Raw genomic sequence first — 20719 nt, 5'->3', positions numbered from 1 at the left:
TATAAATAAATTATATCACGGTATTATCCTTTTATTCAGGAAGAACGCGCATAAATAAGGTCTGTCTTCTTCGCAAGAACCAATGGTTGTTCTCACCATGCCACAGAGAAAGATATCTTTCTCTGTAGAGAAGGATATCTTTCTCTTTGCACCACCATGCATTACAAAACTGCGCTTCATTCTTGGCGTGTATTTTTTCATCGTTTGGCGCAAAAAGCTTTTCGTAAGCAACCATATATCTAGTGTGTCTTTCTCTCTTTTCCATCACTAAAAACTCGTCTTCTAGAGCTACTTCCCTCCATCGCTTCTAATGGATTTCTTCCCTTTGGACTTCTAGATGGGGGATTGAAGCGTCCTCCTGTTAACGAGTCTCTTCGTGACAGCATTTGTTTTGATGTTGTTTCCGATATTCACTTAGCATTACGAAGAAGAAAAATCATTCTTAAATGTTTGTATTATGATTTGTTGTATTAATACCTTACTTAATGGCAATTATAATTATTTGAAGATTTTTAAATTTGCATTATACTCATTTATGATAAAAATTAAAAACAGAAATAATAATTGATAAATTGTTTTATGTCTAGCATTTTAATTATTGTTTTCTGTTTTATTAAATTGTAGTTGGATTTTATTGGTTTATGCTACTTGTAAAACAAAATTTTGCCAGTGAGCCTTTAAACAAAGTAGAAGCTTAATTTAGTTTTCGATATCAAAAACATGAAATTAAAGCGAACTCGGTTCCATCGCAAAATGGCGGCCTCGGACATTCTACAGAATGCCAGATGATTTTTCAGTAAAGAATGAAAAGTATGAGAATTATATACATTCTCTAAACATTGTTTGTAACATAGTATTTCACCCTTAATAGAATACCTGATTAATCAAAGATTTTTAAACTGATTCAGTTTTGGAATAAAGAGTCCACGAAATATGTTTCATCATCTTTACCGGCATAGTCACAGAAAGTAGAAATTTTTGACAGCACTTTACATGCATGTGCATCACTGGTTTTTTAAAATACAAGAACTAAAAAAAATCAATACTAATTAAAATTTTTTTTATAGGTGAGAGTTCAGAGGAATGGGACAGGTGCATTTAAGTTTACATAATAGATTAAAATCTATTTCTGTTTTCTCCATTAGATAGAGTTGTTATAGCCCTTTACTTGATCCTAATTGTTACACCAGTTAAAATATTATTTGTGTTTAAAATAGAAAACCGGATTTTTATGCCTCAGAAATAAATACAATTTTTTTTTGTTTTTGTTTTAGTCTTATTATTTGTGAAATAAAAATATTTTAAATGTATAATAAAGTGGAAGATATAGTGTTTACAAAATAACAGTTAAATTAATCTTAAATGTAACATACTTTATGTGATACACATTTTAAAAGAATGGGGTAATATTAATTAGTGTGGAATGGAACATACCAATTACATTTCGGAATATTTTCTAAATTGCTAAATACGTTATCAATCAAAGTTTTTAATTTTCCTTAGTGTTGTTTAATAAAGTTGTTGGGGTGTTACAATGTAGTAGTAAGTTGATAATTTTAAATTTATTAAAATATACGTTAGTATACATTGATATGTTGAATAATATATATATTAAATAATATAATGTAATGAAGGGCAATAATAAAAAAAGCTGAGCTTCCATTTATCAAAACAAAGAGCATAAAATAAAGTTTCATTCTTTTTGAAAAAAATTATTTAAGATCACCAATATCTTTAAACGTGTTAAAATATTCTTTATGTCTGTTAATAATTGTATCATATAAAATATGAATACGTACTGTATATCATTCTGTATCATTTCGCATAAAAAAATTAATATCTACCTAAAAACATGTTTACTACTCAATTTCAGTTGAGGGAAATTTTGCTGTAAATATAATAAAGTGGCTATATAATAAATATTAAGTAATGAAAAAAATGAAGCTAAATTATTAATGTTATTTATTAAAGCTTTAGTTACTTTTCTTTAAAAAGAATTATAGAATTATTTATATAGAAATGCCATGAATATACAAGAAAAAACACACAGAAAGTGAACAAGAGATTAAATAATAACATGTTGTAAAAGAAAATCAAAGTTTTCAAGAAAAACTTGTTTTTATGTACTTGCTGTTACTCTGTTTTTGAAACAATGCAGCACAAATGGAGATTTCAAAATCAGCTTTTGTTTGCCATGTCCAAAATCATTGAATGAAAAGGATATCAATATACATTATTTATTAATTTTAATTTTCTCAAACCTTGTCCTCTACAAGTGTGAGACAAAAATGTACAATTTTTAAGTATGTGAATAAAAATTAATTGTTTGCATTTTTTTGTTTTTAAAAAAATAAAGAACATATTGTTAGATTTTTATAAATTGCAGTCTTGGAAAGTTGAAACATTTAATAAAAAATAAATAAAATCTGACCCACTCTTTCCAACTCACCCTTATTACTGAGCTATTTAAAAAACATTAAAACCAAATTTCAAACATGTGGCATAAAATTTTGTAGCAGTTTATTATAATGATAGATTATTAAAACATTGTAGTTTTGCAGTGTATAGTTTTTGTGCTTCAATGTTATTGAATCTCATTAAATGTAATTTTTCTTTTGAAGACAAAATATGATTGATAATAAAATATATTATGCCAACAATATATTTTATTATCAATAGAAGAGAATTCTATTATTGCTATAAAAAATATAATACAAGACATATACAATTGAGGAATATAATCACAAATTGAAAACTACAACAATTATTGGGAATTTAGTTTTTATTTTAAGAGAAATCTGTGATCTTAATTTATTTTCTAGTTTCTTGAATATTTTAGTATTGTCTGCCATATTTAATTTTTATTATTTTGTTTTTTAGTATCAATTCACATTTGATCAATTTTTAATGAATTTTTTTCTTCTATTTATATATATTTACTTTTAATCTAAACTTTAAGGCAATTTTTTTTTAATGTGAATTTTGTACTAGCCATTCAGTTTATTCAATTAATTATATTTCCATTTTTAATTCTGAAATCATAATAATTACTTGTTTCTTTATATACCAGTTTTGTTATTTTTTAAGGATTTTTTCTTCTTCTCCTATTTAGAAGATAAGCAAAATGTGTGATCAGAGTGGTAGTTCAAACTATTCACCGTGGAATACTGATTTTTACCACCAGTATTTGCAACAACATGCTAGACTGACTGAATGGATACTAAACCTGCATCAGAATCTTCCACAGACATGGCCGAATCCTTTAGATCATCAAAATCATGTTTGTCATCATAATCATCATCAAAATCATGTTTGTTGTCATAATCATCATCAAAATCATGTTTGTCATCATAATCAACATCAGCCTGTTTCACAAGGTGTAAATTATATTCCTCATCAAAGACATCATTATCAACATCAAAGGCGACCATATATTCGGCGCAGAAATACCAGACAAAATTCGCGTCATGATTCTCATCACAGAATTGGTAATGGTAATGAATATGATGCAGCCAGTGTTGAATATGTTGGTGATAATGGAAATTATGTACAGGAAGAAGATAATGAAAATGGTGTATTGGAGAAAGATAATGAAAATGATGCAGCAGAAGAACATGATGGTAATTTATGAAATGCCTATTTAATTGTTTTTAAAATTTAGTTAATTTAAAAACTGTCAAATACCCTTGAAATATAATCCCCCCTTTTTAAAATAGAAAATATTTTTATATGTTTTTGGATAATTTCTTGACTATTGTTTAAACTGTCTTATGCTATTGAAGTGCAGGTTTCTTCCCCTTAAAATGGTACGTCATTTTTATTATGTTTGCTACAATTTTCTAAATTAACATAAATACTAGCTTAAAAGGCTCATTTTTAAATTAACATTGTTTAAATGTAAATATATGTTATGTGTGGGCGTAGTGCTTTTGAAAATTGGCAATATTAATTTTGGCCTTGATTCCCCCCCCCCTGCTATTGTTTACTAGATTCTTGTGTTAGATCTCCATTTATTAGATTCTAATGGCTAATCACCAAAGATTGCCCACTAGTTGGCTCTTTTTTAATTAATGTTTGATAATAACATGTGATTAATACCAAAGTTTACCAGTGGTATGCAGTTAATACACAAGCACATTTCTATGTTGGGTGCATAATGTCAAAAAAATTTGAAAATCAGTTTTAAGTGCCTTAGTATGGTTATATTTTGAAAAAAAAAAAAAGGTCCTTAAAAAATGTTTAATTTTTTTTTTTTTTTAGAATTAGAAAGGAAATTTTTTGAAGGGTACCTACACATATAAAGATAACATTTAATGACTTTTTCCCATTCCTTCAACCATGCACAATGCCATATTGAAATATTAGGAAGGCTATCCCGAAGTGGCAGTGCAAAATATGTATTGTGTCATACTTTTTACGACTCGAAAAACATTTGAAACTCACCAGAATTCAAAGATGGTAAAGAATTCATTTTCATTATGCTTGATAAATATATGTTTAACCTTTTTATATTTTAAATAAAAATACACAGATTGGTTGGCAAGTGGAAAATAGGAATACTGCAGGGTGAATTGATGCGCCAAAGAGATATATCGAACATGGGAGAAGCTGCTCTAAATTCACATAACAGTGAAGCATTTATAAAACATTACACATTTGATCATTGATATAATTAATATGCCCTTTTGTGCAATCTCATAAACTACTTATTAAAAGGATTATACTGTACTGTATTAAATTGTAATTCAATGTTGCTTGTAATTATGTTAGTCGATTCCGTAAAATCTTATATGATGAAAGCTATAGGTTTTTCAATGATAAGAATTTTTTTAATGGTTTTTTTTTAAATATCCCCATCTATTTGAAGATGTTTATTTGTTGGATCAGTCTTGACAAATTTTAGTTCTTGTATATAAAAAAATCCTGTTAAATCTGGTGCTTTGAAATTTTTAAAGGAATAAACAAAAAATTTCAAAAACAATCTTTAGGTTTGTTTTCAATGTATGTATATGATTTTTGCTTTTTCTCATTTTGTAACTTTTACAGATTTTTGTTTTGTTTTGTTTCCCATTGAAATCTCTCTCTCTATGTACATGTTTGTCGTGATTGACAAAGTAACATACAACACAAATAAATGAAGTTAGGACAGGAAATTTGAGAAAAGTTGCTTCTTGGGTGTTTGGTTACTATGAACAGATATTTCAATTAAAGAGTAGAAACAGAATTTTAATGTATTTCTGCTATAACATCAAAGTTTATTATCACATAAAAAATATTTTTACAACATTTTAAAAGTTTTAAAAAATAATTTTTTAATGATATTAATTTTTTTTAAAAATTAGTAATTTTTAGAAAATTAATTTTGGACACAGTTTGTAATAATTATTTTTATTGTAATGAAATTGAAAACAATGTCATTGCTTCATTGAATCAAGGAGTCACGTTAAACATGTTAATGTTACAATAAAAAAATTTTAAAACTTTTTAAAAAATTTAAAACTTAAGCAGTTCTCTGAATAAAATTCTTTAATTTTTGAGTGCTATTAAATTTTAAGACATTGAAACTTATTATCTTGTATTAGTTTGAAAAACTATTTTTTAGAAAATACATCAACTATTGTTTTTTTTTTATTTTTATTTTACTTCTAACTATAGAACTGATGTCTTTATAATTTTATGAATTTGTTTCTTTTATCTAAAAACTAGGGATTGTGAAATTATTTTCATTTTTGCATAAAAATATTTTGTTTTATTTCACCTCAGTTCTTAAATTTATATGACTTATAATTAAAGAGCATGAGTGAAAGCCTCCTTAATATATAAATTTTGTCTTGCTAAATTCTAGATAATAAATAAACATAAACTGTTTTCTTTTTTTCTGTGTGTATGCAAATATAAACTTATTTTTAATATGCTGTTATTTCGAATAATGTTAAATTGCTACTTTCTTTCTTTACTTTTTCTATTCCTTAAAATCACATTCCATTATAATTAGCGCAAGTGTTATTTGAAATTTTTTCACATCCTGAATATATGTGCAGGAAAAAAAACAAGGATTTTTTTCTTTCCTTCTAGATTTGAGTGGAAATCCTGTACATGTTTTAAATACGAAAATTGAGCACATAGTGCACATTCACAAGGAAATCATTTTTATTTTTGAAAAATTATGGATGGGCAATCTTTTAACAATAAAGAGAATATTTGTTGGTGTTCTACAGGTCAGACCATTTGACATAAAGTTGCTAAATTTGTCTCTTCTATATCTTGTACACTTTCAAGCAATAGTTTTTGAAATTTTATGAGTTAAAAATTAAGCTGAATTTGGTAGTCTTTCCACTATAACTTTCAAAAATATAAATGCATAAAAATAAATTTTGCACAATTTTAAAATTTAAAAAATTGTCTTCTTAATGATGCAAATTTAACAATTGTGCTTATTTTTCCTGAATTTTCCTAATTTTTTGAAAATATTTTTTACCTAATTTCCAACAATAAATTTCATTTTTGCTTTGAAATTCAAACTTTTATTTTTTCATCAAATATTTAATCGTGTTGTTTTCTACCATTGTTGAAAGCTAAAGAAGTAGGATTCTTTTTTTATATCTGTGTAGCTTAAAAGACAAAAAAAGTGAGGTTACAATATTACAGAATTTAGAAGAAATTCTGAAGAAAGTTATTATTATTATTATTATTTTAAACTGTCAGGTCTCCATTTGAAAGGTTCTTGTACATAATAAATATGTTATATAAGATGATTAAAATAATCCGGTTTTAATGGTTGACAATTTGGCAGAATCGTGGATATGAAGTTGTATCTAATGCGATATTTGAAATTAAATATAATCAATATTCCTTTTGAGACAGCCAGTAAGTAATAAAATGATTTAATGAATTCTCAGTGATGAAGCAATGCTTAAGACAAATAAGGAAAAGTAGACTTATGGCATTCTCTGGTGAACTTAGTGAATGGCATGTCATGTTGAGAGAATTGCATGAAATGGTTTAAACAAATTTTTATAAAATAAATTAGTGATATGAGATTTTGACAATATGTTTCAGAAAGTTAGAACTCTGTGATGAGGAAGCTTATGCTATGGTTTAACATATTCTCAGACAATAACAGTACTATATAGAGAAATTAAGTATATTTTTGTATGTAAAATTTTTAGCAAAACCAAGATATGTTCTAGCTACAATCACCATATTGATTTCATTAACTTCATTTCATATGAAATGTCACATACCTTCAACATGTCATCAGTGTTTGCCTGCTCCGCCACCCATTTTTGAAAGATATAAAATAAGAGTTTTGACAAAATCCTTTAGCTTGAATAATTGGACACATTGATCAGTTTAGTTATGGTAGTTCATTTACTGCAAATTTTTGGATTAGTTATAAACTTTATCTTATAGAAAAGCTTGAATATAACATCCATGAGATTTTTAATATTGTATGGACTGATTAAATCAAAATCTGGAATTTTAAATGGTTACCTGAAAGGCATTTAGAAAACAATGAATCATAACTAATACTCTGGAAAGCAATTTGGTTACCAAAGATTTCTAGTGCCAATAAATAATGTGTAATAATGTTCTGTCAAATAAAAATTGATCTTTTTTTTTTTTTAATAATCTTTATTTACTTAAAAAGTATATTAATTCCAATTTCATTAGTTTATTTTTTGTGTGTTTCAGAAAAAGTTATTGAAAAAAGAATAGTGTATTGTATAAGCTCTAAATTTATTAATTTTTAAAATTTATTTTTCTATTACAGAAGATGATGATTCGGAGGGTGAATGGGTTTTTAATATTGAACCATTGATGGCTTTCAGAGCTGAAAATGGTAAAAAAAAAATTCTTTTCTCATTATTTTTTGTATTCTGTTATTTTTTGCATTCTGTTATTCTACTTGATTTCTTGACCATTTTATAACACTTGAATACTATTTGTAGATAAAATTAAATGCCTCTGCTTATTTTTTTCTTTAATGACCTAGCTTAATTTGTTTATAATGTGATTCGATCATAAATGATAAGTCCGAAGAATTTATCTCTTAAGTATGAACATTAGTTTTTAGACTAGATGCTTTATTTTTATATATTATAATTAAGAAGCATTGTTTTGAATTCAAACAATTTTATCCATTTATTGATTTTAAAAGATGTGATGATCTTTCAAGTACTGGAGTATTATTCTGAATTAGAACCATGTTAGGGTATATATTGAGTGGTTTTATTATTATGACCAACTTCTCAATGCAATGTTGCACCACCTTTTGTCTTTAATACTGCACCAGTTCTTCTTGGTATGTATTCTATGAGATGTTGCTAGGTGGAATATGAGACCATATTCAATTAATTGCACTTTCCAATTCCATAAGATTTGACAGCACTGGATTGAGCTGTCTGATGTCCCATTGAATCTCATGCCACAAATTCTCGATTGGATTGAGATCTGGTGATTGCGTGGGTCAACAAAGCAAAATAAATGCTCTGTCATATTCTTCGAACTATTTAATGACAGTGCAAACTTTATGACAAGAAGCATTGTCTTGCTGAAAGTATCCATCCACAGCAGGGTACATCATTAACACAACAGGATGTACTTGATCTGCAATAATACTCAGAGTATAATACATTTAGAGATTGTTTTACAGGAATCAATGGACCCATAAAATACCTAGAAAACATCCTCCAAACTTTAATAATTGCTTTCACCAGCTTGAAGTGTGGTAATGTAGTTGGGGTCCATGCTTTTGTGCTGTTTTCTCCATATTCGCGCCTTGCCATCTGCATGGTGTATTGAAAACACAATTCATCAGACTACATGACCCTATTCCAATCATCTATTCTTTAATCCTTGTGTTCCTTTGCAAACTGGTGATATGTTCTCTCATTAGGTAGACAGTAGAGGCTTTCGAACAAGTCGTTGGCTTCCATAGAAAATACAATTCATTAGACTACATGACCTCATTCCAGTCATCTATTCTCTAATCCTTGTGTTCCTTTGCAAACTGGTGATATGTTCTCTCATTAGTTAGACAGTAGAGGCTTTCGAACAAGTTGTTGTCTTCCATAGCCTGTACAGTGTAATGTACATTGAACAGTTCGTTCAGAGACATTTGCAGCTGCTCCTTGATTCAGATTTCCTGCTATATTCTCTTTTGGACTGAAAACAACTCTGGCAAGTCACTTTTCAGCTCAAACATTCAGTAGTCTGTGATGATTCTCAAGCTTGATGTTGAGACCTAGTTTTCTGCTTTGCAGTCCACTCTGTAAACATTAATAACTACTGATTAATTTTGTAAACATAACACTTCACAAGTTCAGCTGTTTTGTTGATACTGTTCTGATGCCCTGAGTGCCCCCAATTATCTTATGTTCGAACAGATAAATCACATTTTTTGTCTATATTTTAACAAGCAAAACAATTTCGCCCTCAAACGACAACACTGTGATGCAGTAGCTCATTTTTATAAAATTGTCAGGTGGTCGTAATAAAATGGTTGCTCAGTTTATATGATAAGATATTAATATTACAAGAGATGCTGACAAAGGAAATATATTATAATTTAATATTTATTTCCTATTCCTTTCTCTAAATACTTATTGTCTTAAAAAATAAGCATTTACAAATAAAAAAAATTACAACTTAAAAATTAAGGAGTTAAAAAAAATTTTTTTGTGAGCTAGGAGAACCATTTTCCCCCCTGATAATAAGGAAGTAAAAAGAGAAAGATAAAAGTGTGGAGATATCACATCCAAGCTATTGCCACAATTTTATTTTTGTACTTAAAAAATCAGGTTACAAGATTTTAATTTCAAATTTCATAACAATGAATGTTGTCAGATTGTTAGGATATGTCAGTAACTGCAAATAAATACAGTGCAAACTAAATAAATGCTTTGTGTACCTGGGAAATTGAATAATTGTAGTAAGTCAATTAATTCATGATGTGGATTGTACAAAGAACAATATGTGGTGATATTAAATGAAGAGATATTAGCTATAAGAAGAAGCATTGCCTTGTTCCATAACTTGCAACATTTTTTTTTTTTTTTTTTTTTTTTTGTATTTGTTCTAATTCTAAAGGTCTAATTGCTTATTGTTACTAGCAATGCAATGCTTGATCACTGCTCAATAAATTTAATAAATTGGTAACAAAGTATTTTATGTAAGTTAAGAAAATTGAAAAATTATATATCCATTTTTATTACAACAATATTCCATAAAATTATATTTCTGATAACTGTTAATTATTCTTGATAATTTTTGATAGAATATTTCTCTGAATCATTGTAAATTAATGTTTTACTCATTATTTTTTTTTTTTATTTTTGATTGATTTGTTTTTTTGTACTAATTGTATTATAAACAGTTCTAAAAGTATTAGCCTAGGAGAATTACATAGTGTTCCAATTGCTTTGGAACACTATGTAATTGTTTATCATAGACTTAGTTCTCTTTTAAAAATCTGTTTCTGTACTCTGTAGAAACAACTATAATACTACCTTTAAATTAAAATGGCATATGTGTAATTGGGTTCCATTTTTGGTAATAGGATATTTGGTGGTGCTACTCCTAATGTCATGTAATTAGATATATTAATGACATTAGGTAAAGATTTACACTGTAATAAAATACGTTTAATTCATGAAATTAGATTTAGGTCTCTTTTCTAAAATTTCTTCTATATTCTAAATTGAGACTATCATGAAATCACTCCTAGAAGTTGACATGCAAATTATTGCTTTTAAAGCATCCTTTATCGCAGATTAAAGAAAGTCTTAAAGACTAGTCATTCCACACATCAGGAGTATCATTATATTAAGTGTCATCAGATAAAATTGTGCTTATTGCATGCCATAAGAGTGCTTGAAGCACAAATGCCACCTTATTCTTCCTTTAATATTTAGCTCTTTTGTAGAATTTGCTTCTGTATTCTAAATTGAGATCATGAAATTACTTCAAGAATTTTTTTCATTAGTGTTTTCTCATCGTGTTTTGATAAAAGGTTAAAGAATGGAGGTTAATGGTACTACTTTGATGTCTGGCCATATGAAAAATCAAAGGTATTACCATATTGACAGACATGACGCATTTCTTCATTTTATTATTTTTTGTGATTTCTTTATTCTTTTTTTATATTTTTAATATATCAAGCACTATTTGTATAAATTTATTAATTCTATTATTAGTCATACTTATTTTACTACTCAGTGTTTGTGTTTGGTATAATTTATTTTATGAAATTCCCCCCTCCCATCTGTATTATGTTTGTATCAAGAGTCAACCATAACCATACCACCTAAGTTATTAATTGCTGTATGAAATTGCTATTATGGAATCTACAGCATTAAGCACAAAGTTAATTTTATGAAGCAAAGTACTCTTATTCAAACATACAAGCTTAAGTTCATGGTATGGTATATATTTGTGGTTATATAGTGAATGGAGAGTAAAAAGTTAGATTACTGCTGCTCCTGATAATAGAAAAATAACACTTTTTTTGTAACAAAATACTATGACGCAATTATGAATTTATACTTTTAACATTTTGGGAATTATCTATATGTGTGTATATATATGTATATATTATTTAATTATTATTGTTATTGTGTTTCTGAAGAGAAAGAGGTAGAAGAAGACACCAAAAGTGAAGCAAGTATCGTACTTATAGATGCAGTTTTGGATGAAAACTTTGAATTTATTCAGCTGGATGATGCTGGACAGAGTATGCATATAATTTTTATTATCTTGTGTAGTATATGCACAATAGATGCATATTAAGTTAAATGTGAACAGTTAACAAATCTGAACTATTCAGTTTTAATATTTTGAAAGGGAAGTAAATTGCTTATTGTAATTTATTTTGTAGAAATCAATTCAGATATATACACTGCACAGTAGATTGACTCTCTCTTTTTTTAAACATGATTAGAACCATGACATGAACTTAGTGAAAGGTGCCAGATTGCATAACATAATATCTTGCTTTTAAAGTCAGTGAATTTCTTAGAACAAAAAATAGTTATGTAATATTCATTTTTCTAATGATTCATATTAGATGTTATAAGAAAGCAAGCATGAATGGAGGTGAAATCTTTATTATTATTATTATTATTAAACTTTTGGAATATTTCAAATATCTACAGCCCCACCCCCCAATATCTTGTCATCTGTAATTTCTTCAAGAATCTCCTTATAGTAAACTTAATTCATCTGATCATATGTATAATCTTGATGATCATCATATATGTGGGCATTTTTAATATGATTTTTAACTTGAATTTTATATTATCTGAAATTTACCTACTCTGAACTGAAAGGTCAGTAATATTAATAAGAAGTAGTGAAACTTATACTTTTTCCTTTAATTTTTAACTCTTTCTGTATAGATGTGTGTAATAAATCTCTTTTATTCATGCCTTTTTGTTAAACTACCATAATTTATCATTCAGTTGCTACTTTACAGTCTTTTTTGTAAACCAAAATACTTAAACAGTTATACTTATCAGTTATTTCAAAATACTTATCAGTTATACTTTATTGTTATACTTCCAAAATAAGGTAATACAGGGTTGTCACACCACTGGGTAGACAGAGAGAAATGAAAAAATACAGGGAAATTTTCATTAAGACAGGCAATTTTAAGTTTCTTAGTTATTTTTTTCCCATCAAAAATTGCCAATCTCTAAAGACTACAAGAATAAACGATTGTATCAGAGCGTCCAGAAACGAAACAATACCATTCTCGATTGTGTAGGATTCTATACAAAATAAAGGGATTTTGCTGTTTCCCTTCCCTTTGTTTTGTATAGAATCCTAAAAATTTGTCTTTTTAGATGCATAAATATGAACTATAATTTTTTTAAAGGTAAAAATAGACACATGTTTATTAAGTTAAAGAGTGAATTTCTCAAAATATTTTCCTGCGGAAACTGAAACATTGTCCATCTTTTGGGCCACACATGAATTATGTGAAAAGAAAATGTTTGGTTGTTTTGATGATTTGCATAGAAAAGAAAAGAGAATATATCTCTTTCAAGAAAAGGTATTCTGTGTTTAGAAAACAAATATTAGTCTGAAGGATTAACTTCTGGTGAATGTAGCATATAATACATCACATTCGAGTGAAGTGATTTCAAGATTTACTTCATTGGTCTGGCAATGCACGGGCAAGCATTTTTGCTTTTTACCATATTCCGAATGTTTCTCGTTCAATGCTTGTTTCTAATTGATCAACCGTTGCTTGTATCATTCAAAATTGATGATTTGATTCAGTTGTAACATTTCATGTCTTGTGTACTCTTTGTCATATGTATTGAAATGAGCATTTTTAAATCTCTGAAACAGTTATTTGTTTTTTTTTTACAATGAAAAATACATGAATTTTATTGGAAATTTTATACAATGGGGCATGTTTCTTATAAATGCCTAACTGCAAACAATGTGTTTTTGCTGCAGTTTTCTTTACAATGGAATAATTTTGCATCACTTAATCTAGATGCTGTTTGTTTCAGTTCTACATATTTTCTCGGCTAAAAACTAGAAGTGTGCATTAATTTTTTGATTGTTGTGAAACCATTACAAATACAACTAATCTGATTTATTTGCAATCAAATTGTACTATACATACCATATACAGTACCACTCCTGAGTATCCAGCCTAATATAGCAGAAGGGTAGGCCAGATAACAGGAAAGCCAGATAGGCTAAAGTTCGATGTGCTTATTTCTTTGCCCACCTATACCAGAAATAGTTTTTACCAAAACTCACTGCTATAAAACATATTTTCTTTTTTCTTATTGAATATTAAACCCACAATTTATCTCAAGCTACATAAACTGTGAATGCGCCTGCAGTCCAATGAATCATTGAAGTAGTTGCCAATAATGTGTTTAGTTAAAATAAAAGGCTCAGTACTGGTAGTTTATATATGTTTATACATTGCACTGCACATTTCAAGAATTTATATGAGAAAAAATAGATAAAAGGTTATAAACTGTTCACATTTTAACATAAATTTTGTAAACTTCACTTTAATATATTTAAAATAGCATTAAGCGCACCCCAAGAACAATTTACAAATACCATACGCTCTGTGTAGTTATAATCAAGATCAGCAGGCAACAACTGAGGTTTGTTACACACTGACGAAACAATGAACAACAAGCAGAATGGTGTTTTTTTCCTATCACAACTTGTATTTTGCACACGCCACATATGAGGATCATAGCAGATTCCCACTTCCAATGCTTTGGCAATGTTGCTAATGCAACACCTTGCCTTTAACCCATTCACGCCCAACTTAATTTAAAATTGAAATTTTGTTTTAAACTTTTAAAATTATGTTCTAAACACTTAAATTAAATATAATATGCAATTAAACTCCACACCATTAATTTAGGATCCGAGATAATTACTGTCCTATAAATAGGACGCTGGGCGAATATGGAAGTTTTTGAACTCTTAGTACTTCTCCTTTGTTTTTAGTTACTTGATTATGTTTCTGTTCCCAAACAATTGAACTTTAATATTTAATGCAAAATAAAATGAAACACAAATAAATTTGACATTTTTTTATTAAGTTTAAACATATTCACAATATTTATGGTAATTTGGAAAACATTTGGTACATAGAGTTACATTACATTTCATTCAAAATGTAAGAGGTTTTCCCGAACAATTTTGAATTTGACATCGTCTTTGTTTTTCTCTTTTACCAATTATATGGCCAACTCCATTACGTCTAACAGTGTCTATTTCCTTCACTCGAGATGAAATTGTATAACTTGGTCTACTGATTTATTTTTGTCCTGTGTTGCCTTTTTTTAGATAGGCTAGTGCAATATGTCTCCTTATTTCTTTGATATTCTTTTTTTCTGCATTTACCATGTTGTACATAACGCAGGTATTTACAACAGCCATGTCTAGAATTCGGGTAAAAATTGGCCAATACCATTTTTTTCCATGGATCTTTATGGTATGCTTCTCTAAAAGCCAATCATGAGAATCAACACTACCCATGTTTTTGTTATAATTATTTACGAGACATGGCTGTTCCGATTTTATTTTTTTTAGCTTTTCCTTTTACACGCCTTGAAACAGATGTTAGTGGCTCAATTATGTCAAAATTTGTCACAAGTGTAACGCATTTGTTATCATTCCATTTTACCGCAGTAATTTTATTTTTCACATCAAAGTAGAAATCATGTGAACCACGGCTAGTCTTTTTGAAAGTAGAACCAATTTAAAGGGGACAATGCTGTATTCTATCACTTCTTATTGTTCCTATTGCTCGAAATCCACTCTTTCTTAGGTCAACTAATAAATTTTAGAAATTAAAAAAAATTATCAAAATAAACTATATGACTCTTGGGATCAGTAACTGGCTGAAGAATTTTTTTTTACAACTCGAGTTCTCAATGATTCTTTTGAAAGAACCACGGTAGAAGCAGCACCGACAACTTCCTTGCCGCAATACAAATCAAAATTATAGCAGTAATCATTGTTCCTACATAATGCCTACATCTTATACCCGAGTTTCAGTGTCATCAAAACCTTTTTCATCTGTTAATTCATCTACTTCAGGTGGTAAAGCAATCATTTCAGACTCTAATTACTCCGAAAATAGATATTCTACAACTTCCTCAGCAGTTTTTAAAAAAAATCCGTGACATCTTGAGCACCTATGAAATAAACTACATATCAGAAAATTTAACGAATCTGCCCAGCGTCCTATTTTTAGGACAGTAGTTTAAATTGGTAATTAAAACTATTAAAAGTAATAATAATTTTAAAACGTTATAAGATATCTGATAATAGAATATCTGAAATATAAATTCTGAAAAAATATTTAAATTTTCCTTTAAAACCTTTTCGTACGATTACAATGAAATTCAGCAAGAAAAAATCATGAAAATGACGAAGTTCACGTGTCTGCAGCTGGCTGAAAAATGCTTCCATCCGGTCCAAATTGGTTTAAGTAAGTAGGGTGAAACCCTTACTCTTCAGGGGGCAGAAAAAGAATAGACGAAACGTAGAATAGCTTTGTTTATAATGGTGAAAATGAACTGTCCTATAAATATGACACTGGGCGGAAACGGGTTAATTACGATAAACAAAAATTAGGCTGGATAGTCCTGAACCAGTGTTATGGTTCGGGAGTGTACTGTATGAAAAATGGGTTGAATTGTATTTTTGCACCAATAATCTACATATCTACAGTGAGAAAACTTGTATTTTATTAAATCTTAGGTTCTTTTCTATTGATAAGTATTCAAACAAGAAAACCTCCCACCACATTCTAGCAATATGCTATCAGATAATGATTGCTAAGATTTGTTTATCTGTCAGTAGAATTTGGTACTGAGTGCCAAATTATGGCTCCATAATGGAACCTTAATGGAATACCAATTGTTACTGAGCTAAAACATTAGTGTTTAATTTTGGTGCTTACACCCATCATTAGGATTGCCAGAATTTCCAATCTGCCTGTGAATTAAGGTTAAAGTATGGTAATCTCTTGCTGGCATCTAGTGATTATTGTCATTTCTACCAACTGTAGTGATGTATGTTGTCACACACATGGTATTCACTTTACTTGTATAATGTTAAAGGTAGAAACACACATGTACAGACACACACAATGCTAAAGATAGAAAGCAAACATTTTTCATATTGGTAGTAGTAATAATTAACAATTATAAACTGAATGTAACAGATGCAGTAGATGTTTCCATGTGCTGTTTAGTATTCATGGAAATTCACTAAATACACAAAAGGATAAAATTCAGTGTCAATTTTAATCTTAAATTAATCTTAAAATTTTGCAGTCAATCAGAAATTGTAATTTTGTTTTTGATTTTTAGGTGATTGAATTTTTTAAACCAATTTGATAATCACAGATTTTTTATTTTTACAGTGCAGAAAGTGTGTGACAGACCCAGTACTATTGATGCAAAAGATGATCTTGATTATGATAAGTCAACAAGGACTTTTTTATATGGAGATAGAGCTGATAGGATTGCTGGGCTTGAAACGTCTTTGGAAATAATGTTTGATCACATCAGTGACCTGCACGAGCCAATTGTATATCCTCTTGTTTAATTCACACACTGAAATCTGTTATAATGGGGTTTTTTTGATAATTTTCTAGTTCTGTATTTTTGCTTTTCATATTCATGTTTAGTTACTACATTAAAAAGGTACTTTGTTTTGCATTCTTATTGGAAAAATTTATTTGAAAGGTGTCTTAGAATTATTCATAAAGGCCTCCCCCGAACTCCCCCCCCCCAAAAAAAGAGATTTAATTTTGTTCTGTCAAATTTTATCAATATATTATCTTAAAAAAGTCTATTATTTTAGACCAAATTTACCAATATGATTCAGTGTCTCAAAAATTATAAAGATAGTATCTAAATTTATAGAATACATGCCACAAAATAAATAAATAATAGCAAAAATAACAAAAAAAAGGGAGTTATTAATGTTATTATTACCTTCCTTCATATCGGGGATTATATTTGAATTTTAAAATGAGCATTAGAAAGAAAAAAAAATATTTATAAAAAGAAATTTGAAAATCTGGAAGTTTTGTAATTCATTTTTGCAATGTTTAATAAGATTTCTAATATTTATCTATCAAAAACTAATCTCTTTTTGATATAATGCTTATTATAGAGCCATGTTTATGGTACTTTTTGTAACAAATTAAAAAGTTGAAAATATAAGCTTCTCAATTAACACTTTTCCCATAAATAGTATACCAAAGCGGTATAGTTTATCAGTGTTGAGTAATTGAATTAAACTTATTTGTTGCATATTGGTCGTTTTGTAAGATGACAGTAAATCTAATTAATATGGGAAAACAGGCATTTATTAATCATGCTAAAAAAGGAAAACATACAAGACTTATCTGCCAGTTCAAAAGAGTCATCATTGGTGTTGGATAAAAGGTATACAGGAAAAGATATGTCAAATCTGAAAACATCAAATTGAATGTCTGACCGATTTCAAACTTTTTAATTGAAATAAAATCTGAATTTTTATGAGCATTAAAACATGTTGCATCACATTTGTTCTTTAATGCATTCAATGATATTGAAAATGTTTTCACATAGGTTCACTGAAAGTGAAGTAGTTAAAAAAATGTATGTTAAGCCATACAAAAAGGTCATATCTTATTTGTTAAGGATAAACAATGAAACCGATGGCTTAAAAATCTGTGCAAGTTGCAGGAATTGATACTAAAATACATAAATTGACGAAAATGAATAAATAAATTTTAAAAAAGAAAGTAATCTTGCTTTGTAATGTTTTTTGGTTGAGGAGTCATTAAATGATTTTTGTTCATGGTAACAAAATTGTTTTGTATTCTATTTTACCCGAATCCTTAATTTTGTGTGATTTACAGTTAAAGAGCATGAGAGATTATATACCCCTTCTAGATATATAAATATTGTCTTGCTAAATTCTAGATAATAAATTAAGATAAATAGTTTTTTTGCTTTTTGTAAATATTTCAAAGAATGTACAATTAATATATACTCATTATAACTAGCACATGAGTGTTATTCGCACATTTCCTCATATCTTGAATATAAATAGAGGGAAAATACGGAATTTTTTTCCAGATTTGAGTGACAACCCTGATTTAGTAATTTAAAAAGATACATTTTTTTTTCCCCTGCAAAAAAGCATGTTGCCGTGTATCAAGTATGTTCTTCATTGACCTTTTTTAGAGATGTTGCATGTTTTTGTAATAATTTTCTTTTTGTCAGTTTTAGGCATTTCCATCATATGATGCATTATCTGTTGTAACAGTTAGAAAAAAGTTAAAAATAAAATTATTCATTTCATTCCCACTCATTCAGGGCTGCCATGCCACCGAAAGAACCAGGAAAACATTTAATTTAAAAATCGAAAGAAAAATTCAGGACTAATATCACTAAGTGAACTAAGGTTCTCACAAAAGTTTTATTTTGCAATATCTTTCGAGAATGGTAGGTGGAGAAGTAGACCAATGATAGCATATCTAGGAGGTTATGAGTTTACTTAGGAAATAATTATCCTATTGGTTTGGGTTGGGAGATGGGTTCAATTTTTTTGTTAATTATTTTAGATATATACTTGCATATTATTCCTTTAATGTTTCTGCCAGTTATTTTGCTTGCTCAATTTAATTATTTTGTCTCAATATAATACTTTACTTAATTCAGGGATGCCATTCATCTGCGGATCTGCTGTTTTTGGAATTCTCATCTTTTTCTACTTTCTAAGAAATCTGCTGTTGAATTGTGTAAACAAGGTTATATTGAGGGAAAAGCTAGTATATAGGAAATGCAAAGTATATATTTGGCAAATTGCTGAGAAATATTCATCTTAAAATAAGAATGTGGTTTCTGGTCTCAAAAAAATTCTTCCACATCTGAATTTTATACAAATTAAAGTTGCTTGTTGTGCTAATCTGACTTAAAAGTCAACTATGAAATACCTATCGAGTCATGTCAATGAAAAACCTGCAAAAGAAGGGGAAAATAATATTGAGTCCGAGATATAACGTATGAAGATCCATTAAAAAAATAAGCCAGTTATGAATCCGAGATATAACATAAAGATCTATTAACCATTAAAAATTTTTTTTACTTAAACATACTAGCGGGAGTGGGCTCTTCACAACTTTCTTGTGTACTATCTAATAAACTTTTCCTACCAGAGATGTCCCTATATATGTCAGTGACGTACAATAATTACGAAATATTAACTTTTGCTGCGAATTTAACATTTTTACTGAATTTGTAGTGTCAGTCTTGACGATTAATCCCTGGCATGCGTTAATAGTACCCAAAAATCAAATTTGTATTTTATACACATTTTTCTCAACCGATTCAAACAAAACTACACTTGTAGTCACAGATTTCCATATCTAATTTGACATATTTCAATCTTTGCGGTTTTGAATTTTTACGTTTACATATTTTTGAAAGTACAGATCGACAGACAGTCAACCTGTTGTTGATTTAGGTTCAAAATTTGACAGGGATCCACACTAGATGTTCAATGTGTCGACCGAATTTCATGTACCTATCTCTTTTCATTTTGTAATTATCTAGTTAAATTATTTTCGAATACCCGGGTGGACGGACTTCCTCTGTACGGATTTTAAACAAAATTTGATAGAAATCTGCAAATTTGGAGTAATATACTAAATTTCAACCGTCTAGCTCAAAGCGTTTTTGAGTTATCTTTGTCACAGATAGGCGGACGGACATTTTCCAAATGATGTTATTTGAACTCAGGGAAATAATCTAATACGTGGAGATCCGTCAAAATCTTGAGTTCGAATTTTTTGACGAATTCTATACTTTCTCTATATTACGTATATGAGAAAATAACTAGCGAGGTATGCTTACAATCAAGTACTGGCTTTCTCCTTATATTTGTTTTCCTATATACATTTAAATTACAATATACTTATAGCGTCTTTGTGAAAATCAAACTATTGATTTTCGAACTTTATAAATATTTTGAAATGAATATAAAAGCCAATTGGAATGTAGTCTTGTTTTTATTTTTTTTTTTTTTTCTCTATACATTGATAATTTAACTCGTCCTTTTTATATGTTTTCCTTCGCACATTGTTTCGTATTGCTTTTTGGATTTCCTTTTTGGTCAATCACAACCCAGTTAAATAAATGTAGTTGTTTTGTTTAAA

At 28.4% G+C, this 20719-nt stretch overlaps 1 protein-coding gene across 1 annotated transcript; it reads left to right on the top strand.

The window, feature by feature from the left end:
* The first annotated feature begins 272 nt into the window (after nucleotides 1-272).
* LOC129972590 (uncharacterized) lies at nucleotides 273-17225 on the top strand. The gene is made up of 5 exons (XM_056086781.1): nucleotides 273-448; nucleotides 3113-3620; nucleotides 7775-7843; nucleotides 11630-11734; nucleotides 16928-17225. Exons 2-5 carry the CDS (start codon nucleotides 3125-3127, stop codon nucleotides 17110-17112), a joined length of 855 nt encoding a protein of 284 aa, XP_055942756.1. The 5' UTR covers nucleotides 273-448; nucleotides 3113-3124; the 3' UTR covers nucleotides 17113-17225.
* The last annotated feature ends 3494 nt before the right edge of the window (nucleotides 17226-20719 follow it).

Source organism: Argiope bruennichi, chromosome 6, assembly GCF_947563725.1.
Source record: "Argiope bruennichi chromosome 6, qqArgBrue1.1, whole genome shotgun sequence".
NCBI classification, from domain to species: Eukaryota; Metazoa; Arthropoda; class Arachnida; order Araneae; family Araneidae; genus Argiope; species Argiope bruennichi.
The sequence above is the reverse complement of the archived record's forward strand: the minus strand, read 5'-3'. Positions and strand labels throughout refer to the sequence as shown.

Bases quoted from the DNA above. Each gene is read 5' to 3' on its own strand.
- LOC129972590 (XM_056086781.1), top strand. From the start codon at position 3,125: ATGTGTGATCAGAGTGGTAGTTCAAACTATTCACCGTGGAATACTGAT. The intron at 7,844-11,629 runs GTAAAAAAAAAA...GTGTTTCTGAAG, and splicing joins GGCTTTCAGAGCTGAAAATG to AGAAAGAGGTAGAAGAAGAC. The intron at 11,735-16,927 runs GTATGCATATAA...TTATTTTTACAG, and splicing joins GCTGGATGATGCTGGACAGA to TGCAGAAAGTGTGTGACAGA.